The sequence below is a fragment of the Homalodisca vitripennis genome, chromosome 5 (assembly GCF_021130785.1).
Source record: "Homalodisca vitripennis isolate AUS2020 chromosome 5, UT_GWSS_2.1, whole genome shotgun sequence".
Taxonomy (NCBI): Eukaryota; Metazoa; Arthropoda; class Insecta; order Hemiptera; family Cicadellidae; genus Homalodisca; species Homalodisca vitripennis.
This window is the reverse complement of record NC_060211.1, coordinates 171758340-171778882: the sequence shown is the minus strand read 5'-3', so window position 1 is coordinate 171778882 and position 20543 is coordinate 171758340. Positions and strand designations below refer to the sequence as shown.

The following is a 20543-nucleotide window of genomic DNA, read 5'->3' as shown; positions in this document are numbered from 1 at the left end:
ATAAAAACATTGACTCTCCAATGATCCGTCACGGACGGCAATGTTTAATTCTCGCTCGACAATCAACTTATGGTTAGACCAACTTCCTGTACAAATTCTGAAACTTCGCAGATCTATTTTCCTGTTTATGCCAATGCTAATGGATGTATTAAGTTTCAATGTCTTATTACTTTTCTTCAATAAAATATATTTTAAAATTAACTGTGCCAAAATTGTGTTACAAAAAAGTTTGTATGTGAGGATTTTTTTTATTTTTGGTCAGGAAACTTTCACCAACGGGAAAGTTTTTTCTGAATGAACTGAAGTTAATTTTAGATTTAACTTTTTTCAGATACATAGTTTAGGTTAGCCGTAACTTAGTCTGAAGTGGAATGTATCACCGACACCGCTGCCCTACAGTTTATGGCCCATTCACCTCACTACTAACTAAACTAATGAATTATGAATAACGCACTTAAACCACTTGTCTACTTCTAACAACAGTGAATACTCGACTGTGAGGGAGAGCAGGGACAATAAATATTCAGACTGCAGCGGGCCAAACATTGGCGGATGTCTGCAGAACAGTTGTTATATCGGGCAATCCACCCGTCCCCCGCCATAGTCCGCTCGGTTGACTCGGAGCCGAACCTTCAGCGTGCGTACTGTATGTTCCTTAACTTAGGTTGACTCACTCTTCATGGAGTTTAATATTGGGACTCGGAATCGTTCTGCTTGATGTATGTATGTTGGTACATATTATTCTGAAAGTGTGAACATGTTGTAACGGAAAAACAAATTACACTGGTTGAACACAAATAGTTTATTCTTACAAAATTTGGAACCTTTCCTCCCTATAAAACATATTTGTTTAACCTGGAGGTCTATATAAATGAAATTGTACTGTTTATGTACATCAGGGATTCACGTGTGCCATATTGTGGTGTATATTGGTATCTTAAATTCTACAGTATGAGATAAATCAATCAATTGCTGAATATGTTAGTTTTTAAAGTCACTTATTGGTTATTCAGTTATCTGAAATACATTTTTCTAATTTTTGTTTTCCAAAAATTATAAGGAAGATATATGTGGTTTTTGAATCCTGTCAAAATTTTAATCAATGTGTTTCAGATTTCGAGGCACGATTTGAGGTCAAAAATGATGTCAGGGAGGCTCTACACTGAAATCCCACAGAGAGATGTGTCAAAAACATAAAGAAGAGAACGAAGGAGAAAAACAAAGACTTTTAGACTGCACGTCCTCTGGCACCGCCATCATCAAACCAAGTTACCTGCACCGTAGCAATTCTCTGATTCAGGAAAATACCATAGAAGAGGAAGTAGATGAAAGCTGCAAAAGTCTTCAAGATCATCCGTCCGTAGAGACAAGTACAGCATCTGCTTGTGGAGAGAAGGAAATAGCCATAGTGGACGTCCACAACATACCATGTGATGCTTTTGATGGGAAGACAGAAGAAGTTGAAGAAGCTAAATCGAATAGTCTTCCACTTCCACCAGACAATCTCTTCAACGACAAAGTCTCAGCTCTGCCTCAAAACGAGGAAAAGGAATCCGAGAGGGTGGCTGGACAATTGATAATCATTGAGGACGGTGAGAGCGTTGATGAAGCCCAAAAGCAACTGAGATCGAGCCCTACTGGGTCAGAAACTGAAACAAAAATTGAAGGAGATGTAGAAAAGCCAGGTCAAACAGGAAGTCCGAAAGGTTTTGTTAAAAGTATCGTAAGTTTCATCGAAAATGAAAACAATTTTAATGCTTTCGATGAGGTGGACGATGTGTGCGAACACATTCTTGAGGAGGCAGATACCGAAGTGGTCTTCGAACTGCCAGACTACGTTAACTTAACTTCCCCCCCCATCCCCCCACGTCCTGCATGTGAAAATCTCTCCATAGAAACCCAGTAAACCTTGTACAACTAAGTGCACATCTCGTATCCACACTTTTTATTCCGGTGTAAAATAATTTTGTACATATTTATACAACATATAATCTATTTTTGTTACTTTATTAGATGCGTATTTATAATTGTTCATATTTTGTACTATATTTAACTGTGTAGTATTATTGTCAAATTTTACAACTTTTGTAGTAAATATATTTTTTCACTACTTTTTGTGAGATAAATACATATTTATTCATTGTGAAATGTTGTATATTATTTTCATTTTCCATAGGTTCATCTAAATAAGTGTTGAAGCTTTGGTCAAAAAGTAGAAAGTCAAGTCAAATAATAATTTACTATTCTGATTTTACTTCAGTAGTTATGAGATCTAGGGGTACTAAATTAATTTGAAAGTTAGTTTTTTTATTATTTTAGGACTGAAGAAAAAAAAAACAAAAAAATATTTAACCTGAGTTTAAACAATGTTGGCATGCATTATAAAAAATGTTAACACTTTTGAATGATTCTCCTGAAATACTTGTAAAACGTATTTGATGCATATTTACAATTATTAAAAGTTTGATGTGATCATGACACATTTGAGCAAATATTCAGCTAAATGTCATGCAACAAGATTACTCATTACGCAATAAAATTTTATTTTTTACTTTATACAAAACAGTACAATGAGAAGTTTTATTGCGTTAAGACCTAAGATTTATTTTTTATTGTAGTAGGCTCTAATATTCAATCAGTGTTAATTGTAGGTTGTGTAATTTATTGGAATCTAGAATGAAAAAAGACAACTAAAGGTAATAAAAGGTTCCATGGAAATAAATTAAATATAATTAAAAATCAGAGGTTAGAGTTGTCATTATTAGAAAACAATTAATTGATATACTAATAGGTGTATATTTCAAAATTTCTGTTCAGTTTAAAGTGTTTTTAATTATTTTATAAGCCATATATTAAGCAAAATATTCAATTTAGGAAGTATTGTACATAAGAATGTATACAAAACTTCTAAAATATAAGGGCATGGCAAAGTTATATTTACAGACTTAAAAAAAAGATCTGTAGTGTCCATCAACTGTTTTATTATGTAACATTTTTCTTGCTCTTTTCTGGAGAACAAAAATTGTTTTTTTAACTAACAACGTTGAACCATCCCAAATAATCAAGCCATAGGACATTATACTGTGTAAAGGTGGCAAAATTATACTTATTTTACTATAAAAAAAATTAGCACAATACAATCAATTTTTATAAGAAAACTGCAGACAGAATTGAGTTTTTGGCAATCTGGTCATTATGATTTGAAAAATTTGAATAGATTGAGATATAAAGAAATTGCATACTTTGGTCTCAACAAAATTTTCTTCAGGGACAATTTTTGAGAATGAAAGCAGTTGCGTTTTCTTGCTATTAATTTTTAATCCATTTAATGTAAACCAAGCATTTTATACACATTATGGAAGCAGATTTAATGCGAGTGGGCTCTTTTTTATGAATCATTTTTAAATCGGTTGTATCGTTATGGTTTATTAAAACAGCTGATTACAAAATCACACATTTTTTGCTCAAGCATTCTCAATCCAGTAATCAAATTGATATCATCTGATTGGTTGTAATATCCACTAACAAAATTAATAATATTAGTTTATTTCTTCATGACGGTTTACAACGTAAAGTAATTAAACATTGAAGGGCTAACAGAATTACAAATAAAAATTGATTACATAAATACATGATAACAAAAACTCCACACAACCTTCAAGGACAACTTCTCTGCCATCTCTGGCATTTACCAAAACACTCATTCAACATCTGAATAATCAATCCAATACAGTACCTGTGATAGTTGAGGACTGGTTTTTTCCCCAAGGTCAGCTAAAAGTGGCAGTTGATGGAGCAGACAGTTCCACCTCTTTTTTCACTAAACAAAAATATTGGTAAAAATCTATGATTGGCCTATTTTTTGCTGCTGAATGTAATGACATGTTTGAACATCTACTACTGCTTATGGAATGGGAAAATTCTTTAATATTTTTCTGTTTATAGAAAATATATTTTAAAAGGCTGTGACTTGAATTACCTTAATGCTTTGAGTTGCAATGTTTAACCTTCAAAGAATTTGTATCTGACTAGCATGATTGGTCTAAAAACATATTAGGAAAACTTTATTTTTATCTTCAAAAAGTCTCTCCCTCAAGAATAGTGACTCCCAGTCCCACTCCTTCAAGAATATTGACTCTCAGTCCCTCTCCCTCAAGAAAAGTGACTCCCAGTCCCTCTCCCTCAAGAATATTGACTCCCAGTCCCTCTCCCTCAAGAATAGTGACTCCCAGTCTCTCTCCTTCAAGAATATTGACTCCCAGTTCCTCTCCTTCAAGAATATTGACTCCCAGTCCCTCTCATTCCAGAATAGTGACTCTCAATCCCACTCCTTCAAGAATATTGATGCCCAGTCCCTCTCCTTCAAGAATAGTAACACCCAGTTCCTCTCCTTCAAGAATATTGACTCCCAGTCCCTCTCCTTCCATAATAGTGACTCCCAGTCCCACTCCTTCAAGAATATTGACTCCCAGTCCCTCTCCTTCCAGAATAGGGACTCCCAATCTCATTGGTTGGACATCCTCCAGAGACTGAGCTTTCAGAAGTCTCCTTATACTTTATAATCAAAGAGGATGTGTTCAGCACTTTCAGTTTCCTGACTGCAAAGAGGACATACGGGTTCATAGTTATAGAACTCTATCAAAATGACTCATGAAATGGCCATGTTCAGTAAGGAAAGCAATTACTCTCCTCAGGTTGTCTCTGCTCAAGCCACACAGAACCTGGCAATTAGGGCTCCCGAGAAGTTTCTTGCAGAGTTTGAGGCTGGACTTAATCTTAGCCTATTGTTTACTGCATTCACAGGAAGATGATTCCAAATACATAACTACAACTATAAATGAACTCATGGATTTATAAAAGCAAGTATTTTTTCTTGTCTTAAGTAAAGTGTATTTTGGAGGGTTGTGACCAAACAATGAAACAAAACAAATGTAAAAACAATTAAACTAACAGAAATTGTACCACCTTAACCTGTATCTAAACTCAAGTAATACAATTCTATCAATTGTTTAAACTCTGGTTGACCTTGAACTTAGTGTTTCAGATTAGGATAACTTTCTGGCTGATTGATATTTTCAGTTCTGCCAACTATTTGCATAAAACTATGATCTTGGATGTACATTATTAAAAATAAACACCATCCTGTATAAACCAAGGACTTTGTCAATATGAGTAATGAAGTCCTGAAAGGGTGAAATATATAAAAAGGACTCTAGGGCATAATAAGTCAGGGACGTAGCCAGCGAGGGGATCCAAGAGGTCTGGATCCCCCTCCAAATTTTAAATTTTTCCAATTACATTTTTTGTTAATGATTATTATTATTTAAATAATTCAGTGACATGTACTGCAGAAAAGATTGTCCTCAAAAAGAAACGGGTCAAGAACCTTTTAAGGAACAAAATGGGGTCTTACTCTTCTGTCCACTGGAAAAATATCTGTTGTCTTGACCCCCGCCCCCCTAAAAAAGTTTTTTCTTGGCTACGTTCTTGTAATAAGTACTTTGTTCTAAATACATTTTTTAAAAAAGTAAAAAAAAAAAATAAAAAAAAATCAGTCAGTGAAATGTTTAAACCAAATTCAGGGATTATATTTTATCAAGCTAATATACAATAGCCAAAAGGGGCGTAGATAGTAATCCAGGAAGGCCGAAAAAAGCTATTATCACCTGCAGGTGACAGGATCTGCTTCCCCGGGACAATGAACACCTGCTGGAAATAGGGAGCCTATCTACAGGTCCCATTGATACCGACCTCCCTTCCCCCTCCCCTCCACCTGACAAGGGGTGGCGCGGTGGAGGTGGAGGTATCACCGCCGCACCACCAGATATGCCAACAGCCCGCAGGTTTTTAGGCCGTGGTTGGTAGCTGACCTTCGTGCCGGCATTCCCCCACACCGCGCCAAACAGGTCCAGCCTGTTAGACCCTCCTTCTCGCCGAATCTGGGTTGTCAGAGGTGTTCTCGATCGGTTCATTTAAATGTTCCTGTCCGAGGTTGGACCGTGGAGAACCGCATCATCGTCTGTGTCGACGTTCTCTTCAACAGCGCTCTTGTGACCAAGTTTACACGCGTGTTATCACACGCCCGCGCACGCGCACGCACCACACCCCGACACGGATTGGCAATTGTCACTCCAGGACTGTCTTACTATCCTGAATTTCAATACAAAGTCAAACCTTTTATTGCCGTGTACAGTATATGCAATTAATATGGCAAAAGTCATACCGTATAAATCTATAATTTTTAACATTCGTTCACAATACTACATTCAGACATACAAATCAAATCAAATCGTTTAATTGCAGTTAACAATATACATTGCATAGCAAACGTCAATTTTTATACCTATTTTTTAAATTCATCCCACATTCAAACACTCACCAGCTCATTCAACGCGGTCTCCCAGTTGAATGTCCAGAAACTCATCAATACTGTAAAAAGAGTTTGGCGCCTGGCAGAGTTCGATACAGTTTTTAACACCTTGGGCGTTGAGGCATTTTAAATTTTGTTTGGAAATTTGTTTATAAAATGAACACCTGCCTGCGAAAGCAAATGTTCATAACCACCGTTCTGTGCATTCCCGAACGGTAGTTATCTCTGCCTCTTGTCTCATATTCATGTATGTTTCGTCCTCTGGTTAAGGCACATTTAGACAAACAAGGTAAGGTTGTTTCTAAGATGTAGAGACATGGCAAAGTCAACAGTTGCACATTTTTAAAACGCTGTTCTGCACGACTCTCTGAAGTTTCAATTAACGATAATGCGAATTGCTTTTTTTGTAATTTGAAATATATCCAATCTTTATCTTCATACAATCTTTGCATTCATCCATACTACTCACTCGCCAATTCTCTCCACCACTTTAGATGCTAAAAAACGCTTCAGTCGAGTTTTAACGCCTTGGGCGTTTATACGTTTTTTTCATGAAATCGGGCAATCTGTTAATGAAACTGACACCTGCCTGCGAGGGTAGGTGTTCATAAACCACCGTTCTGTGTCGCCCAGTACGGTAGTTGTCTCTGCCTCTCGTTTCATATTCATGTACGTCTCGGCCCCTAGTCAGAGCACATTTTGATTTACTGAATAAAACCGCCTCCAAGATATAGAGACATGGCAGAGTCATTTTTGAAATCTGGTTGACACGACTCTGAAGTTCATGTTGGCGATTGTTCTGATCGTTTTTTTTGTAGCTGAAAACTCTCAAAATTTGATTGTTTGGACAAGCTCTCCATCAATAGGAAAGATGTGAGTAAATTAGGCCGTAATACGCCGCAATCAGTACCTGACTTGGGTAGTATTTGGCTAAAGATCTTAAAACATAAACGCCAGATGCTAATTTTGAACAAACTGAATCAATGTGAACATTCCATGTCAAATCTCGATCAAGGTATGTTCCAAGGAATTTGGAGGAGTAAACTTCTAATGTGGAGTCTCCCAGCATGGTGGAAGGCCCACACTTCTACACCTGCCAAACATGATATAATAATTAAGTTAAACTCTGATACTATTTACCACGAATTTAAATAATATCTACCTGATGTATGCCTACTTACGTTTTAAATTTGTATAGGACTCCCACCATATTACATCATAATTGCTTATACTAAGTAATATAAGGACTTCGATTCTACAGATTGCATGCGAAGCCGCGGGTAACAGCTAGTGACATATAAAATTGAACATAACTTTATAGGGAATCTGAAAATAATTCAAATTTTATAAAATTCCTAAACATGGCTCATATAAAAAAAATATATAATGGGATTTTATGGGAAGAATAACTATTTTAAATCATATGATTGAGGTTTAAAATAATAATTAATAAATTATTTATAAATACTAAAATGCCCTTAAGAGTTTATCCAGAAAACACATGTAATACTAAAAATAAAATATTTTTTAACATACAAAAATGGATTAGATTGTAATTCATTTAGGATTTAGTATACAACCTTTGAGCTTTTAAAAGAAAAAATAAGACCTATTCTGCCAAAATGTGTGGTCTGTTAGAGTTGAAATATTTAGAACTAATTTTAGGACTCCCATCATATTACATCATAATTGCTTTTACTAATTAATATAAGGACTTCGGTTCTAAAGATTGCGTGCGAAGCCGCGGGTAACAGCTAGTACATAATAACTTGCACCTCAAACAAACATAACGCGTTGAAAACAGTTTGTAAATATCATTAGCATACGCCCTAAATACAACAATAAATTTTTTACTTGTTAGTACTTAAGTACATTCTTGTTAGTATCCCACTGTAGCCTGTGCTATTGTGATGTGTGATTGTAATCCTCGTACTTGTGATTTGTGCTCGGGACTTGCGTTCTTTGCAGTGCCAACGCTTGGACAGGACTCCAAGCAGCTTTTGGGTATGTTTAAACCCTTTTCTTTCCCTTCTTTGCTTCGTTCTGTTGTTTATTTTTATATGTATTAATACCTTCCCCACCTGACGAAGAGGATAGATTCCAATCCTCGAAACGTTGTGTTAAACCTTTTATAACCTATAACGATGGCAAACCCTGTTATCCTTCCAACAATACAGTATTGACATTGTTGTGCTGTGCCTGTAAATTCACACTACTTTCAAATTACAATAAGCCGTGTCTCATTGTTTTCGCGCACAGGTTTGATTGTGTAACACTACGGACAACCGGGGTAGTAATAAGCATCGTCAAAAAACTTGAAGGAACAATCTGTAGAACCATCAGCCCGTGTATCCTGTCTGTGTAGAACGCGTGTCGGCTTCAGACTGTCCATTGACACGCGTGCAGGCCGTGCGGAAGTCTCACGTCAACCATACTACGAGTACTATACACTACTCAACATTACATTCTAGCTGGCTTTCATTGAGAGTCGCCTGTGGTAATTACTCTCTCACCACAGAAAGTAGATAGTATTGTTTCGCGCATAATGTTTTTTGATGGGTTTTTTACATTCAGAGTCTCCTACTACCAGACAATAGGGTTTCCAAAGATTGTGTTTCCATGTGTGGTGTACCTGCGTTAAGCGCTTCGTACGCCAAGTATTATAAGTCACTGAGGCTGGCTGTGGCTCGAAAATGTAATATTATTTTCAATAACAATGGCTTTCCCCCGTGCACGACCTTTTGGTGTGGAATTTGGTTGCTTAAAGAGTTAAGCTCTCAAAAATATTTGTCACGTTGATCAGGAAAGCAGATACATTGGCCACGTTTCTTAGAGGGCAGAGTTTTCAACAATTTTAGCCATTTTGCTCATAGGGCAGAGTTCTCATTATTTTTTCGTTACGTTTCCAGAGGACTCAGTTCACAATAAGTTTTGGCCACGTAGCTCAGAAGGTAGAGTTCTAAAACATTTTAGCTATTTTGCTCAGAGAGAAGAGTTCTCAATATTTGTTTCGTCACATTCCCAGAGGACTTAGTTTATAATAGAGGCGGAGTTATCAATAAGTTTAGTCATTTTGCTCATAGGGCAGAGTTCTTAATATTTTTTCGTCACGTTATCAGAGGAATCAGTTCACAATAAGTTTGGTCACGTTGCTCAGAAGGCACAGCTATTAACAATTTTAGCCATTTTGCTCATAGAGCAGAGTTCTTAATATTTTTTCGTCACGTTACCAGATGACACAGTTCACAATAAGTTTGGTCACGTTGCTCAGAAGGCACAGCTATTAACAATTTTAGCCATTTTGCTCAGAGGGCAGAGTTCTCAATATTTTTTCGTCACGTTGCTCAAAAGGCTGAGTTTTCAACAAGTTTAGCCATTTTGTTACACGAATTTCTCTATTATAAAAATATTGTTAGAGCGGGTAGGTGTAGTGGAGGAGGGCTGAGATAGTGCATCCATCCCCCCACTATTATTCTTTTCCTGTTTCTCCCCGGTTATGTGGCTTTCAATGTAAGTAGAAAAAATATAACTACATACTCTCAAAGTGGTGGTGACAATCCTTGATTTTACACCATAGGGATAATGTTAAACCTAATGTACTTTCCCGACCTTATGTTTCGTTATAGAATTAAGGATCCATACGCTTTTTAGTTTCCTTTGACATTGTTATTGGTCATTCTGAAATAATCCGAATTTTTTTGTTCCTCACCGTTTAAATAATCTGCAATCTGATCTCTTCTTCAGGTTAATGGTTAAAAGTAATGCATGACTACAATCTAGGTTAAAGTAAACAAAACATATCAGAGCGTTGTGACACACGTAAGTCAGGATCACAACAGCAATTTTGTGTGTCTGTTCCATGCACACTAAGTCTAAAACATGCACTTAATAAAAGTTTTATACATGCATCAGTTCTATTTGGTTGGCAGGTGAGTGCAGACCTATTGTGACCTGTATTTTGTAGTTAAGAGTTTAGCTTTTATGAGTATGTGGTGTGTTTTAGAGTTAGTGTGCATGAAAAGGACACACAACATGGCTGTTATGGTTGGTTACTTATACGTGTCACAACGTTCTAGTATTTTTTGTTTCCTTTAACCAAAATTGTCATGCATTAGTTTATTCATTCACCTGAAGAAGAGATCAGATTGCAGATCTTGAAACGTAGTGTTACTGTTTGTACTGTATCACTAAACGATGGTAACTGTCCGAAAAATTATTTTTTCCTTCACAACCCTTCCATCGTCAAGAACGAACTTCAAACAGAGAACCTCACTACTGATGGAGATACGAATTGCATAACACGATAACGGATTGTGTAGGTAAAATTGAATGAGTGAGATGAGAGATGATGATGATTACTTTTCATTTCTTTTTTAAACATTTTAAATTACTATGTAAATAACGAGGAGGAAATTGAAAAATAATTCCGATCTGAGGAGGCAAACAACAAATATGGCTGCCGAGCTGTCAATGTAGCTAATGCGGCCATCTTTACTGGCCATACGAGTTGCAAGGACAAACTACGGCAAAACTAACTGCAACCTTGGTGTGGCCAGTGCTGCTGATCTTTCGAGCTCAAAGTGTTAATATAATGATTGTTGAATATGCAAAGGAATAGGTTGTGATTGAGGTTATGTTTGTGTTTGCAGATTGTACTGGTGACTGCAAGAGCAAGCAGGCGTCAGCAAGTGGCAGCAGTCCGACAACAGCCACCGTCAGCCACCGACCTGCTAGCAGTCTCAGTCTCCAGTCTTCTTGCAGTCAGTATCTCTCATTATACATCTACTTTACTTCAATATTAATCATATTTAGATATATGTTTAGTATAAAAAGAGGTTAAGAATTTTTTTCCAGCCTTACAACATATCTAACTGAATTTTTTTTTTGGAATACTTTTTTGAAAACCTAAAATAAATATACAGGGTGGCACATATGTCAGTTTCCCCATAAATTGGGATATTTTGTTTCGATAGGTTGGTAACAATGTTAAGTTGGCAGCAACACGGAGTAAGTTCATTGTTGCCTGTTCCAGTGGCTAGTGTTAAGTGACGCTCTTTGTATCTGTTATTTGTTTGTGTGTGTTTTAAAAAATGTTTACAACCCAATAACAGGTTTACATCCTTCAGTTGTGGTGGAAGCATAATAAAAATACTGCTATTGAAGAATTTAGTGGTAAATATCCAGGTGTTGCGATACCCACTCAACAGTATATGCAGAAGTTAAATAAGAAATTTAAAAACACAGGAAGCGTTTTAAATGCCCTGAAGTGTGGTCGTCCAAGATCAATTTGCAACAAAGAAAACCTGCAGACAGTTGCTCAAGCTTTTGTAGCCAGTCCCGGTAAATAAACTGCAAGCATCTGCTCAACAACCGGTAAAGCATCTGCCGAACTAGAAATATCAAGAAAAAGCGTGCAAAGAACGTTAAAGCAATTAAAATTTAAGCCATACATCATTTTTACTCCAAGCACTTCACAAGGATGATTCTGATAGGCGATTGGAATTCTGTGAGACAATAATTATCCGCTCAGAGGCTGATCCAAATTTCTTGTGATTAATTTTGTGGTGTGATGAAGCATGTTTCTAACTAAATGGACACGTTAATCGGCATAACTGCGTGTACTGGTCGGATGTATATCCTCATAACGTAATCCAAGCAGAAATCAATGTGCCTGGTGTTATGGTATGGGGAGGTAATTCGAGTACTGCACTGATTGGTTCTTATTTTCTTCAAGGAAATGTTAACTCAGAAAGTTACTTACGGTTGCTGCAAGAAGTAGTAGCTCCCGAGCTCAGAAACAATCCTGTTTTCAATATTCATTTGCTCGTCTGACAACAAGATGCACATTTCGGTATCTAAGTTCAAGATTTTTTAAGTAAAACATTTAATGAATGGATTGGTCGCCGTAGTACAATCAATTGGCCTGCGTGCTCGCCAGACCTGACCCCAGGTGATTTTTCACTGTGGGGTATTATAAAAGAGACTGTGTATGCTTCAAAACCACAAAATCTTGATGAACTCAGAAGCCTAATTAGAAATGCATTTGAACTTGTTAATAACGAAAAACCTTTATTGCTAAAAATTTGTAATTCTGTTCTCAGTCATTGTATGAAGTGTATACAAAATCAAGGTGGACATTTCGAACAACTGCTATAACATTGTATGGTAATATGTAAGTAATTTCATATAATGAATTTGTTTTCTTGCCTAAAAGTGTTTTATTCAATTAACCTGTAACGCCTTTAAATTTCTCTTCTGGGGAAACTGACATATGCGCCACCCTGTACATGCTGGATTTAAAGAATATTTACTAATTGTTTGTCTACTACACATTTGGTGAAAGTGATCTGTTACATTCTGTACATTTGATCTGTATTGATCTTACTATGAAACAGGTTACTGTTGTGTCATCTTTGTGCTGTGATCAGCTGTTGATTGAAGTTGTGTTGCAGGTTCAACCTCGTCAGGTCGCATGAGTACTGGCAGCGGCACAAGCCTGGGCGACAGCGGCACACACTCGGACTCTGACGACAGGAAGTCTTCTGAGGTACGTACATACAGAATCATAAAAAACTTTTTAAATTGTTAAAAGATTAGCAGTGTCTCATAATGATTTGGCAATCTCAGACCTGTGTCACGGGAAAGCATCTAGATATGGCATTATTGTACAGTAAAAAAAGTGTAAATGTATTATCTATGATTTTTTTCACATTCTTCTTGTACATTCCAATTACAGCATTAACGAATTAAAAGTCTGTTGGTTTAAGAGGGTAAAGCAAAGTTCTAGTGGCACCACTGAATTGATGACGATCCTTCAAGGATCATCGGGTTTTGACATGCAGGGGACAAAGTCGGCCATACTGTTTCCTTAATAATTAAGTCTAAAATTTTAAATCCTGAATAATTTTGTACATACATATATTTAACACTCCCCAGGATACAAAAAGTTTTAAAATGTCTATTACAAGAAATTTTTGAACACAAATAGTTGTAATTGGTCAAAGTTTCAAATATATTAACACACAACTTGTATTATTATTTAAACAGAACTTTTTCACTAAATCTGATGAAGATTCTTTTAGGTATTGTATATTTTGTGACAAATATACAGTTGCTTCTCCAATTACTTCTTGTCACAAATGGAGTATATTTTCCAGATAGTCCTAAAATAGGTAAAATTATCTATTGATTAGTATATCAAATTTGGTATTTTTTTCCGATAAAGAGTGGAAGAAAAAGAATGACAGTACTTTTTTCGCTCTTGCGAAATTAGTAAGTTGCTGTATCAGTAACTTACAAGGGCGTGTTTTTTTGTTCAACCTCCGATCTCAAGGCATGATGACCAGACATGTGACAGCGGTATGCGCAGTAGTCAATCACGCATCTTCCCTACCACGACACTTGTCACTGCCAAGCTCAAGTAGCTAGTTTGCTCTGAGCTGCTACTTGTCTGGCCGTCATGGCATGAGATCGGAGGTTTTAAATGGCCCTCATAGTTTTGTTTGTAGAAAAAAGTGAGTTTTTAAAACAGTTAGGAGTATTGAGTCTAGCTCCAGATCACTTTCCTCCTAATGCTGCGCCTGAAATCTAGTTTAGGAAAGTGAACTGGGACTAACGTTCACATTGATTCATAGCTATTGTATGTGTAGTCAACCTTACTAGAAGTAGGTAGGTAGGTATTAATTATATACAGTGTTTATTTGACTACAGCATTTTTATTTTTACAAAATTTAACCGAAATTTTAATGTTACTTCTATCTTTGTGAATATAAATTAGAAGCCTTGTAGATTGAAACTTCTTTGCTACGTAATCTGATTTTTAACTTTTTACCAAGACATGACAAAAATTGAACTATCCCACTATTACTTGTTACAGATTAAACTTAAAAAATTTGTGCATTTTCTGAAAGTAGACAATTTTGAACACTTTATATATTATGGAATTGTACAGAGATGGTATCTCCCATGATAAAAAAATGTATTTTATCTATTATTAAAAAGTTAATATTAATTATTTAATTGAAATTAAAAACAAAATTATTTAATAAACTATACTTTAGACAAAACATAGACTTTCATGGTAGTACATAAATAACTCATATATACTTAACTGAATATTGTTTATTATTCTTTAAGAAGTTTACAAAACACCCTTGCAAAGTTAAAGGAAAATGGCCACCAATAAAGTTTATCTATTTGCTAGTTAATGTTTTAAAATAAATAGTACTGTACAACCTCATTTATCCAGATTAATTGGGACCGGAAGTGATATGGATAAACTAAATCCAAATAACCCTGGAATACAGTAAAAAACTATAGATTACATGTAATAAGGAATTTATTCAATATACATATAACAGTAAAAGAGAACCAATTATTTTGTTTTGCAGTCCCTTTGCACGAGCCAATGTTCGATTGTGATCGTTTCCGAACTGGTATGTCTTTTAACTTAGGTTGACTCTTCAGGGAGTTTAATATTGGGACTCGAAATCGTTCTGTTTGATGTATGCATGTTAGCACATATTATTCTGAATGTGCGAACATGTTTAATGGGAAAAAATTACACTGGATGAACACAAATAGTTTATTATTAAAAATTTGGAATCTTTCCTCTCTATAAAACATATTTGGTTAACCTAGAGAATTGGATAAATGAGATCTATATAAATGAAGTTGTACTTTTAAAGTCATTTATTTATTATTCACTTATCTGAATAAATTTGTCTTTCTAATTTCTGTTTTCCAAAAATTATAAGGAATATATATGTGGTTTTGAATCCTGTCAAAATTTAACAATGTGTTTCAGATTTCGAGGCACGATTTGAGGTCAAAAATGATGTCAGGGAGGCTCTACACTGAAATCCCACAGAGAGATGTGTCAAAACATAAAGAAGAGAACGAAGGAGAAAAACAAAGACTTTTAGACTGCACGTCCTCTGGCACTGCCATCATCAAACCAAGTTACCTGCACCGTAGCAATTCTCTGATTCAGGAAAATACCATAGAAGAGGAAGTAGATGAAAGCTGCAAAAGTCTTCAAGATCATCCGTCCGTAGAGACAAGTACAGCATCTGCTTGTGGAGAGAAGGAAATAGCCATAGTGGACGTCCACAACATACCATGTGATGCTTTTGAAGGGAAGACAGAGGAAGTTGAAGAAGCTAAAGCGAATAGTCTTCCACTTCCACCAGACAATCTCTTCAACGACAAAGTCTCAGCTCTGCCTCAAAACGAGGAAAAGGAATCCGAGAGGGTGGCTGGACAATTGATAATCATTGAGGACGGTGAGAGTGTTGATGAAGCCCAAAAGCAACTGAGATCGAGCCCGACTGGGTCAGAAACTGAAACAAAAGTTGAAGGAGATGTAGAAAAGCCAGGTCAAACAGGAAGTCCGAAAGGTTTTGTTAAAAGTATCGTAAGTTTCATCGAAAATGAAAACAATTTTAATGCTTTCGATGAGGTGGACGATGTGTGCGAACACATTCTTGAGGAGGCAGATACCGAAGTGGTCTTCGAACTGCCAGACTACGTTAACTTAACTTCCCCCCCCCATCCCCCCACGTCCTGCATGTGAAAATCTCTCCATAGAAACCCAGTAAACCTTGTACAACTAAGTGCACATCTCGTATCCACACTTTTTATTCCGGTGTAAAATAATTTTGTACATATTTATACAACATATAATCTATTTTTGTTACTTTATTAGATGCGTATTTATAATTGTTCATATTTTGTACTATATTTAACTGTGTAGTATTATTGTCAAATTTTACAACTTTTGTAGTAAATATATTTTTTCACTACTTTTTGTGAGATAAATACATATTTATTCATTGTGAAATGTTGTATTTATTTTTATTTCCCATACCTTTCTAAATCAAAGTGTTGGAGCTTTGGTCAAAGAGCAGAAAGTCAAGTCAAAGAATAATTTACTATTCTGGTTTACTTCAATAGTCAGAAGATCTAGGAGTACTAAATTAATTAGAAAGTTAGTTTTTTATTATTTTAGAACTGAAGAAAAAAACAAAAAAATATTTAACCTGAGTTTAAACAATGTTGGCATGCATTATTAAAAATGTTAACACTTTTGAATGATCCTCCTGAAATACATTTAAAACGTATTTTATGCATATTTACAATTTTATTAAAAGTTTGATGTGATCATAGCATCAGTCAACACATTTGAGCAAATATTTAGCTAAACATCATGCAACAAGATTACTCGACCAAATTTTATTTTATACAACACAGTACAATGAGAAGTTTCATTGTGTTTAAGACCTATGATTATTTTTTATTGTAGTTAGCTCTAATATTCACTCAATCAGTGCTAATTGTAGGTTGCATAATTTATTGGAATCTAGAATGAAAAAAAAACAAAAAACAATTCAAGGTAATAAAAGGTTCCATGGAAATAAATTAAATATAACCTCTCAGATCAGAGGTTGAGAGTTGTCATTATTAGAAAACAATTAATTGATAGAATAATAGGTGTATATTTCAAAATTTCTGTTCAGTTTTAAATGTTTTTAATTATTTTAAAAGCCATGTAAGCAAAATATTCAATTTTGGAAGTATTGTAGAAAGGAATTTATACAAAATTTCTTCTTGTAGTATATTATATATTTGACAAAAACCTATTTTTATTCTTTACATAAAACTTGAAAATTTCCAAAATATCTGGCCATGGCAACAAAATTATATATTTAGAGACTTAAAAAAAGGTCAGCACTGTGTATCAACCGTTTTATTACGTAAAAGTCTTCTCACCCTTGAGTTTTTGGCAATCTGGTCAATATGATATGAAACAAATTTGAATAGATTGAGATATAAAGAAATTGCATTACTTTGGTCTCAACAAAATGTTCTTGAGGGACAATTTTTGAGAATGAAAGCAGTTGAGTTTTCTTGCCATTTTCTTGAATTTTTAATCCATTTAATGTAAACCAAGCATTTTATACACATTATGGAATCAGATTTAAGGCGAATGTGCTCTTTTGTATGAATAATTTTTAAATCGGTAAAAATGTTTCGTTATGGTTTATTAAAACAGCTGATTACAAAATCACACATTTGTTGCTCAAGCATTCTCAATCCAGTAATCAAATTGATATTATCTGATTGGTTGTAATATCCACTAACCAAATTAATAATATTCGTTTATTTCTTCATGACGGTTTACAACGTAAAGTAATTAAACATAAGAATTACAAATAAAAATTGATTACATAAATACATGACCAATACATGGATTTAAAAACTCCACACAACCTTCAAGGACAACTTCTCTGCCATCTCTGGCATTTACCAAAACACTCATTCAACATCTGAATAATCAATCAATACAGTACCTGTGATAGTTGAGGACTGGTTTATCCCAAGGTCAGCTAAAAGTGGCAGTTGATGGAGCAGACAGCTCCACCTCTTCTTTCCCTAAACAAAAAAATTTATCAAAATCTACTATTGGCCTATTTTTTGCTGCTCAATGTAATGACATGTTAAAAATCTACTACTGCTCATGGACTGAGAAAATTCTTTAACGTTTTTTTTATTTATAGAAAAGATATCTTAAAGGCTGTGACTAGAATTAGGTACCTTAATACTTTGAGTTGCAATGTTTAACCTTCAAAAAATTTGTATCTGACTAGCATGATTGGTCTTAATACATATTAGGAAAACTTCATTTGTATCTTCAAAAAGTCTCTCCCTCAAGAATAATGACTCCCAGCCCCTCTCCCTCAAGAATACTGACTCCCAGCCCCTCTCCCTCAAGAATAGTGACTCCCAGTCCCTCTCCCTCAAGAATATTGACTCCCTTCCTCTCCTTCAAGAATATTGACTTCCAGTCCCTCTCCCTCAAGAATATTGACTCCCAGTCCCTCTCCCTCAAGAATAGTGACCTCCCAGTCCCTCTCCTTCAAGAATAGTGACTCCCAGTCCCTCTCCTTCAAGAATAGTGACATCCAGTCCCCCTCCTTCAAGAATAGTGACTCCCAGTCCCTCTCCTTCAAAGAATAGTGACACCCAGTCCCTCTCCTTCAAGAATAGTGACTCCCAGTCTCATTGGTTGGACATCCTCCAGAGATTGAGCTCCTAGAAGTGTCTTTATCTTAGATGCCAGCGCTACCACAGTCAAAGAATAGATACGGTACTGAGCATTTTCAGTTTTCTGGCTGCAAAGACAAGGTAAGGTTTCATAGTTATAGAACTCTTATCTTTTGTCAAACAACTTCTGAAGTGACCATGACAAATTACCCTAAAGAAAGCAATTAAGTAAGGAAAGCAATTACTCTCCTCAGGGTATATCTGCTCAAGCCACACAGAACCTGGCAATTAGGCTAGAGTTCCCAGAAGTTTCTTGCAGAGTTTGAGGTGTGACTTCATCCTTGCCCATTGTTTACTGCGTTCACAGCAAGATGTCTCCAAATACATAACTCCAACTATAAATGACTAGAATTCTTCATGGATTTATAAAAGCAAGTATTTTTCATGTCGTTAGTAAAGTGTAATTTAGAGGACTGAGACCAAACAGTGAAACACAAAACAAATACAAAAACAATAAAACTAACAGAAGTTGTACTACCTTAACATGTATCCGAACTCAAGTAGTACTATTTTATCAATTAATTGTTCAAGCTCTGATTGACCTTAAACTTAGTGTTTCAGATTATGATAACTTTTGTAGTTCATTAATATTTTCAGTTCTGCCAACTATGTGCATAAAATTATAATCTTGGGTGTACATTATTAACAAAATAATAATAATAATAATTCTGTACAAACCAAGGATGTTTTCAATATGAGTAATGGAGTCCTGTAGGGGTAAAATACATAAAAAGGACTGTAGGCATAATAAGTCAGGGATGTAGCCAGCGAGGTGGTCCAAGGGCCCTGGATCCCCTCCAAATTTTCAATTTTTGTAATTACATTTTTTGTTAATGATTATTATTATTTAAATAATTCAGTATTACTGACATGTACTACTGAAAGATCGGTCTCAAAAAGTAACGGGTCAAGAACCTTTTAAGGAACAAAATGAGGCCTTAATCTTCGCCCACTACAGGAAAAATATCAGTTGCCTGGACCCACCCCCAAAAACTTTTTCTTGGCTACATTTTTGTAATAAGTACTTTGTTCTAAATATATTTTTTGAAAAAGTAAAAAAAAATAAAATAAACAGTTACGGTATTGAAATGTTTTAACCAAATTCAGGGATATATTTTATTAAGCTACTGTACAATTGCCAGAAGGGCGTAGATAGTAATCCAGGAAGGCCGAAAAAAGCTATTCACCTGCAGGTGACAGGATCTGCTTCCTCAGGACAATGAACACCTGCTGGAATAGGGAGCCTATCTACAGGTCCCATTGATACCGACCTCCCTTCCCCCTCCCCTCCACCTGACAAGGGGTGGCGCGGTGGAGGTGGAGGTATCACCGCCGCACCACCAGATATGCCAACAGCCCGCAGGTTTTTAGGCCGTGGTTGGTAGCTGACCTTCGTGCGGCATTCCCCCACACCGCGCCAAACAGGTCCAGCCTGTTAGACCCTCCTTCTCGCCGAATCTGGGTTGTCAGAGGTGTTCTCGATCGGTTCATTTAAATGTTCCTGTCCGAGGTTGGACCGTGGAGAACCGCATCATCGTCTGTGTCGACGTTCTCTTCAACGGCGCTCTTGTGACCAAGTTTACACGCGTGTTATCACACGCACGCGCACGCGCACGCACCACCCCGACACGGATTGGCAATATTGTCACTCCAGGACTGTCTTACTATATTGAATTTCAATACAAAGTCAAACCTTTTATTTCCGTGTACAGTATATGCAATTATATGGCAAAAGTCATACCGTATAAATCTATAATTTTAAACATCCGTTCACAATACTACATTCAGACATACAAATCAAATCAAATCGTTTAATTGTAGTTAACAATATACATTGCATAGCAAACGTCAATTTTTATACCTATTTGTTTAAATTCATCCCACATTCAAACACTCACCAGCTCATTCAACGCGGTCTCCCAGTTGAATGTCAGAAACTCATCAATACTGTAAAAAGAGTTTGGCGCCTGGCAGAGTTCGATACAGTTTTTAACACCTTGGGCGTTGAGGCATTTTTAATTTTGTTTGGAAATTTGTTTATAAAATGAACACCTGCCTGCGAAGGTAA

The 20543-nt window shown here is 35.8% G+C and overlaps 1 protein-coding gene across 1 annotated transcript; it reads left to right on the top strand.

The window, feature by feature from the left end:
• Positions 1 to 4643: 4643 nt before the first annotated feature.
• On the top strand, positions 4644 to 16211 carry LOC124363723. Its single transcript, XM_046818984.1, has 5 exons — positions 4644 to 4763; positions 5680 to 5857; positions 11020 to 11130; positions 12823 to 12917; positions 15177 to 16211. The coding sequence occupies exons 1-5, from the start codon at positions 4644 to 4646 to the stop codon at positions 15942 to 15944; spliced, it is 1272 nt and encodes a 423-aa protein (XP_046674940.1). The 3' UTR covers positions 15945 to 16211.
• The last annotated feature ends 4332 nt before the right edge of the window (positions 16212 to 20543 follow it).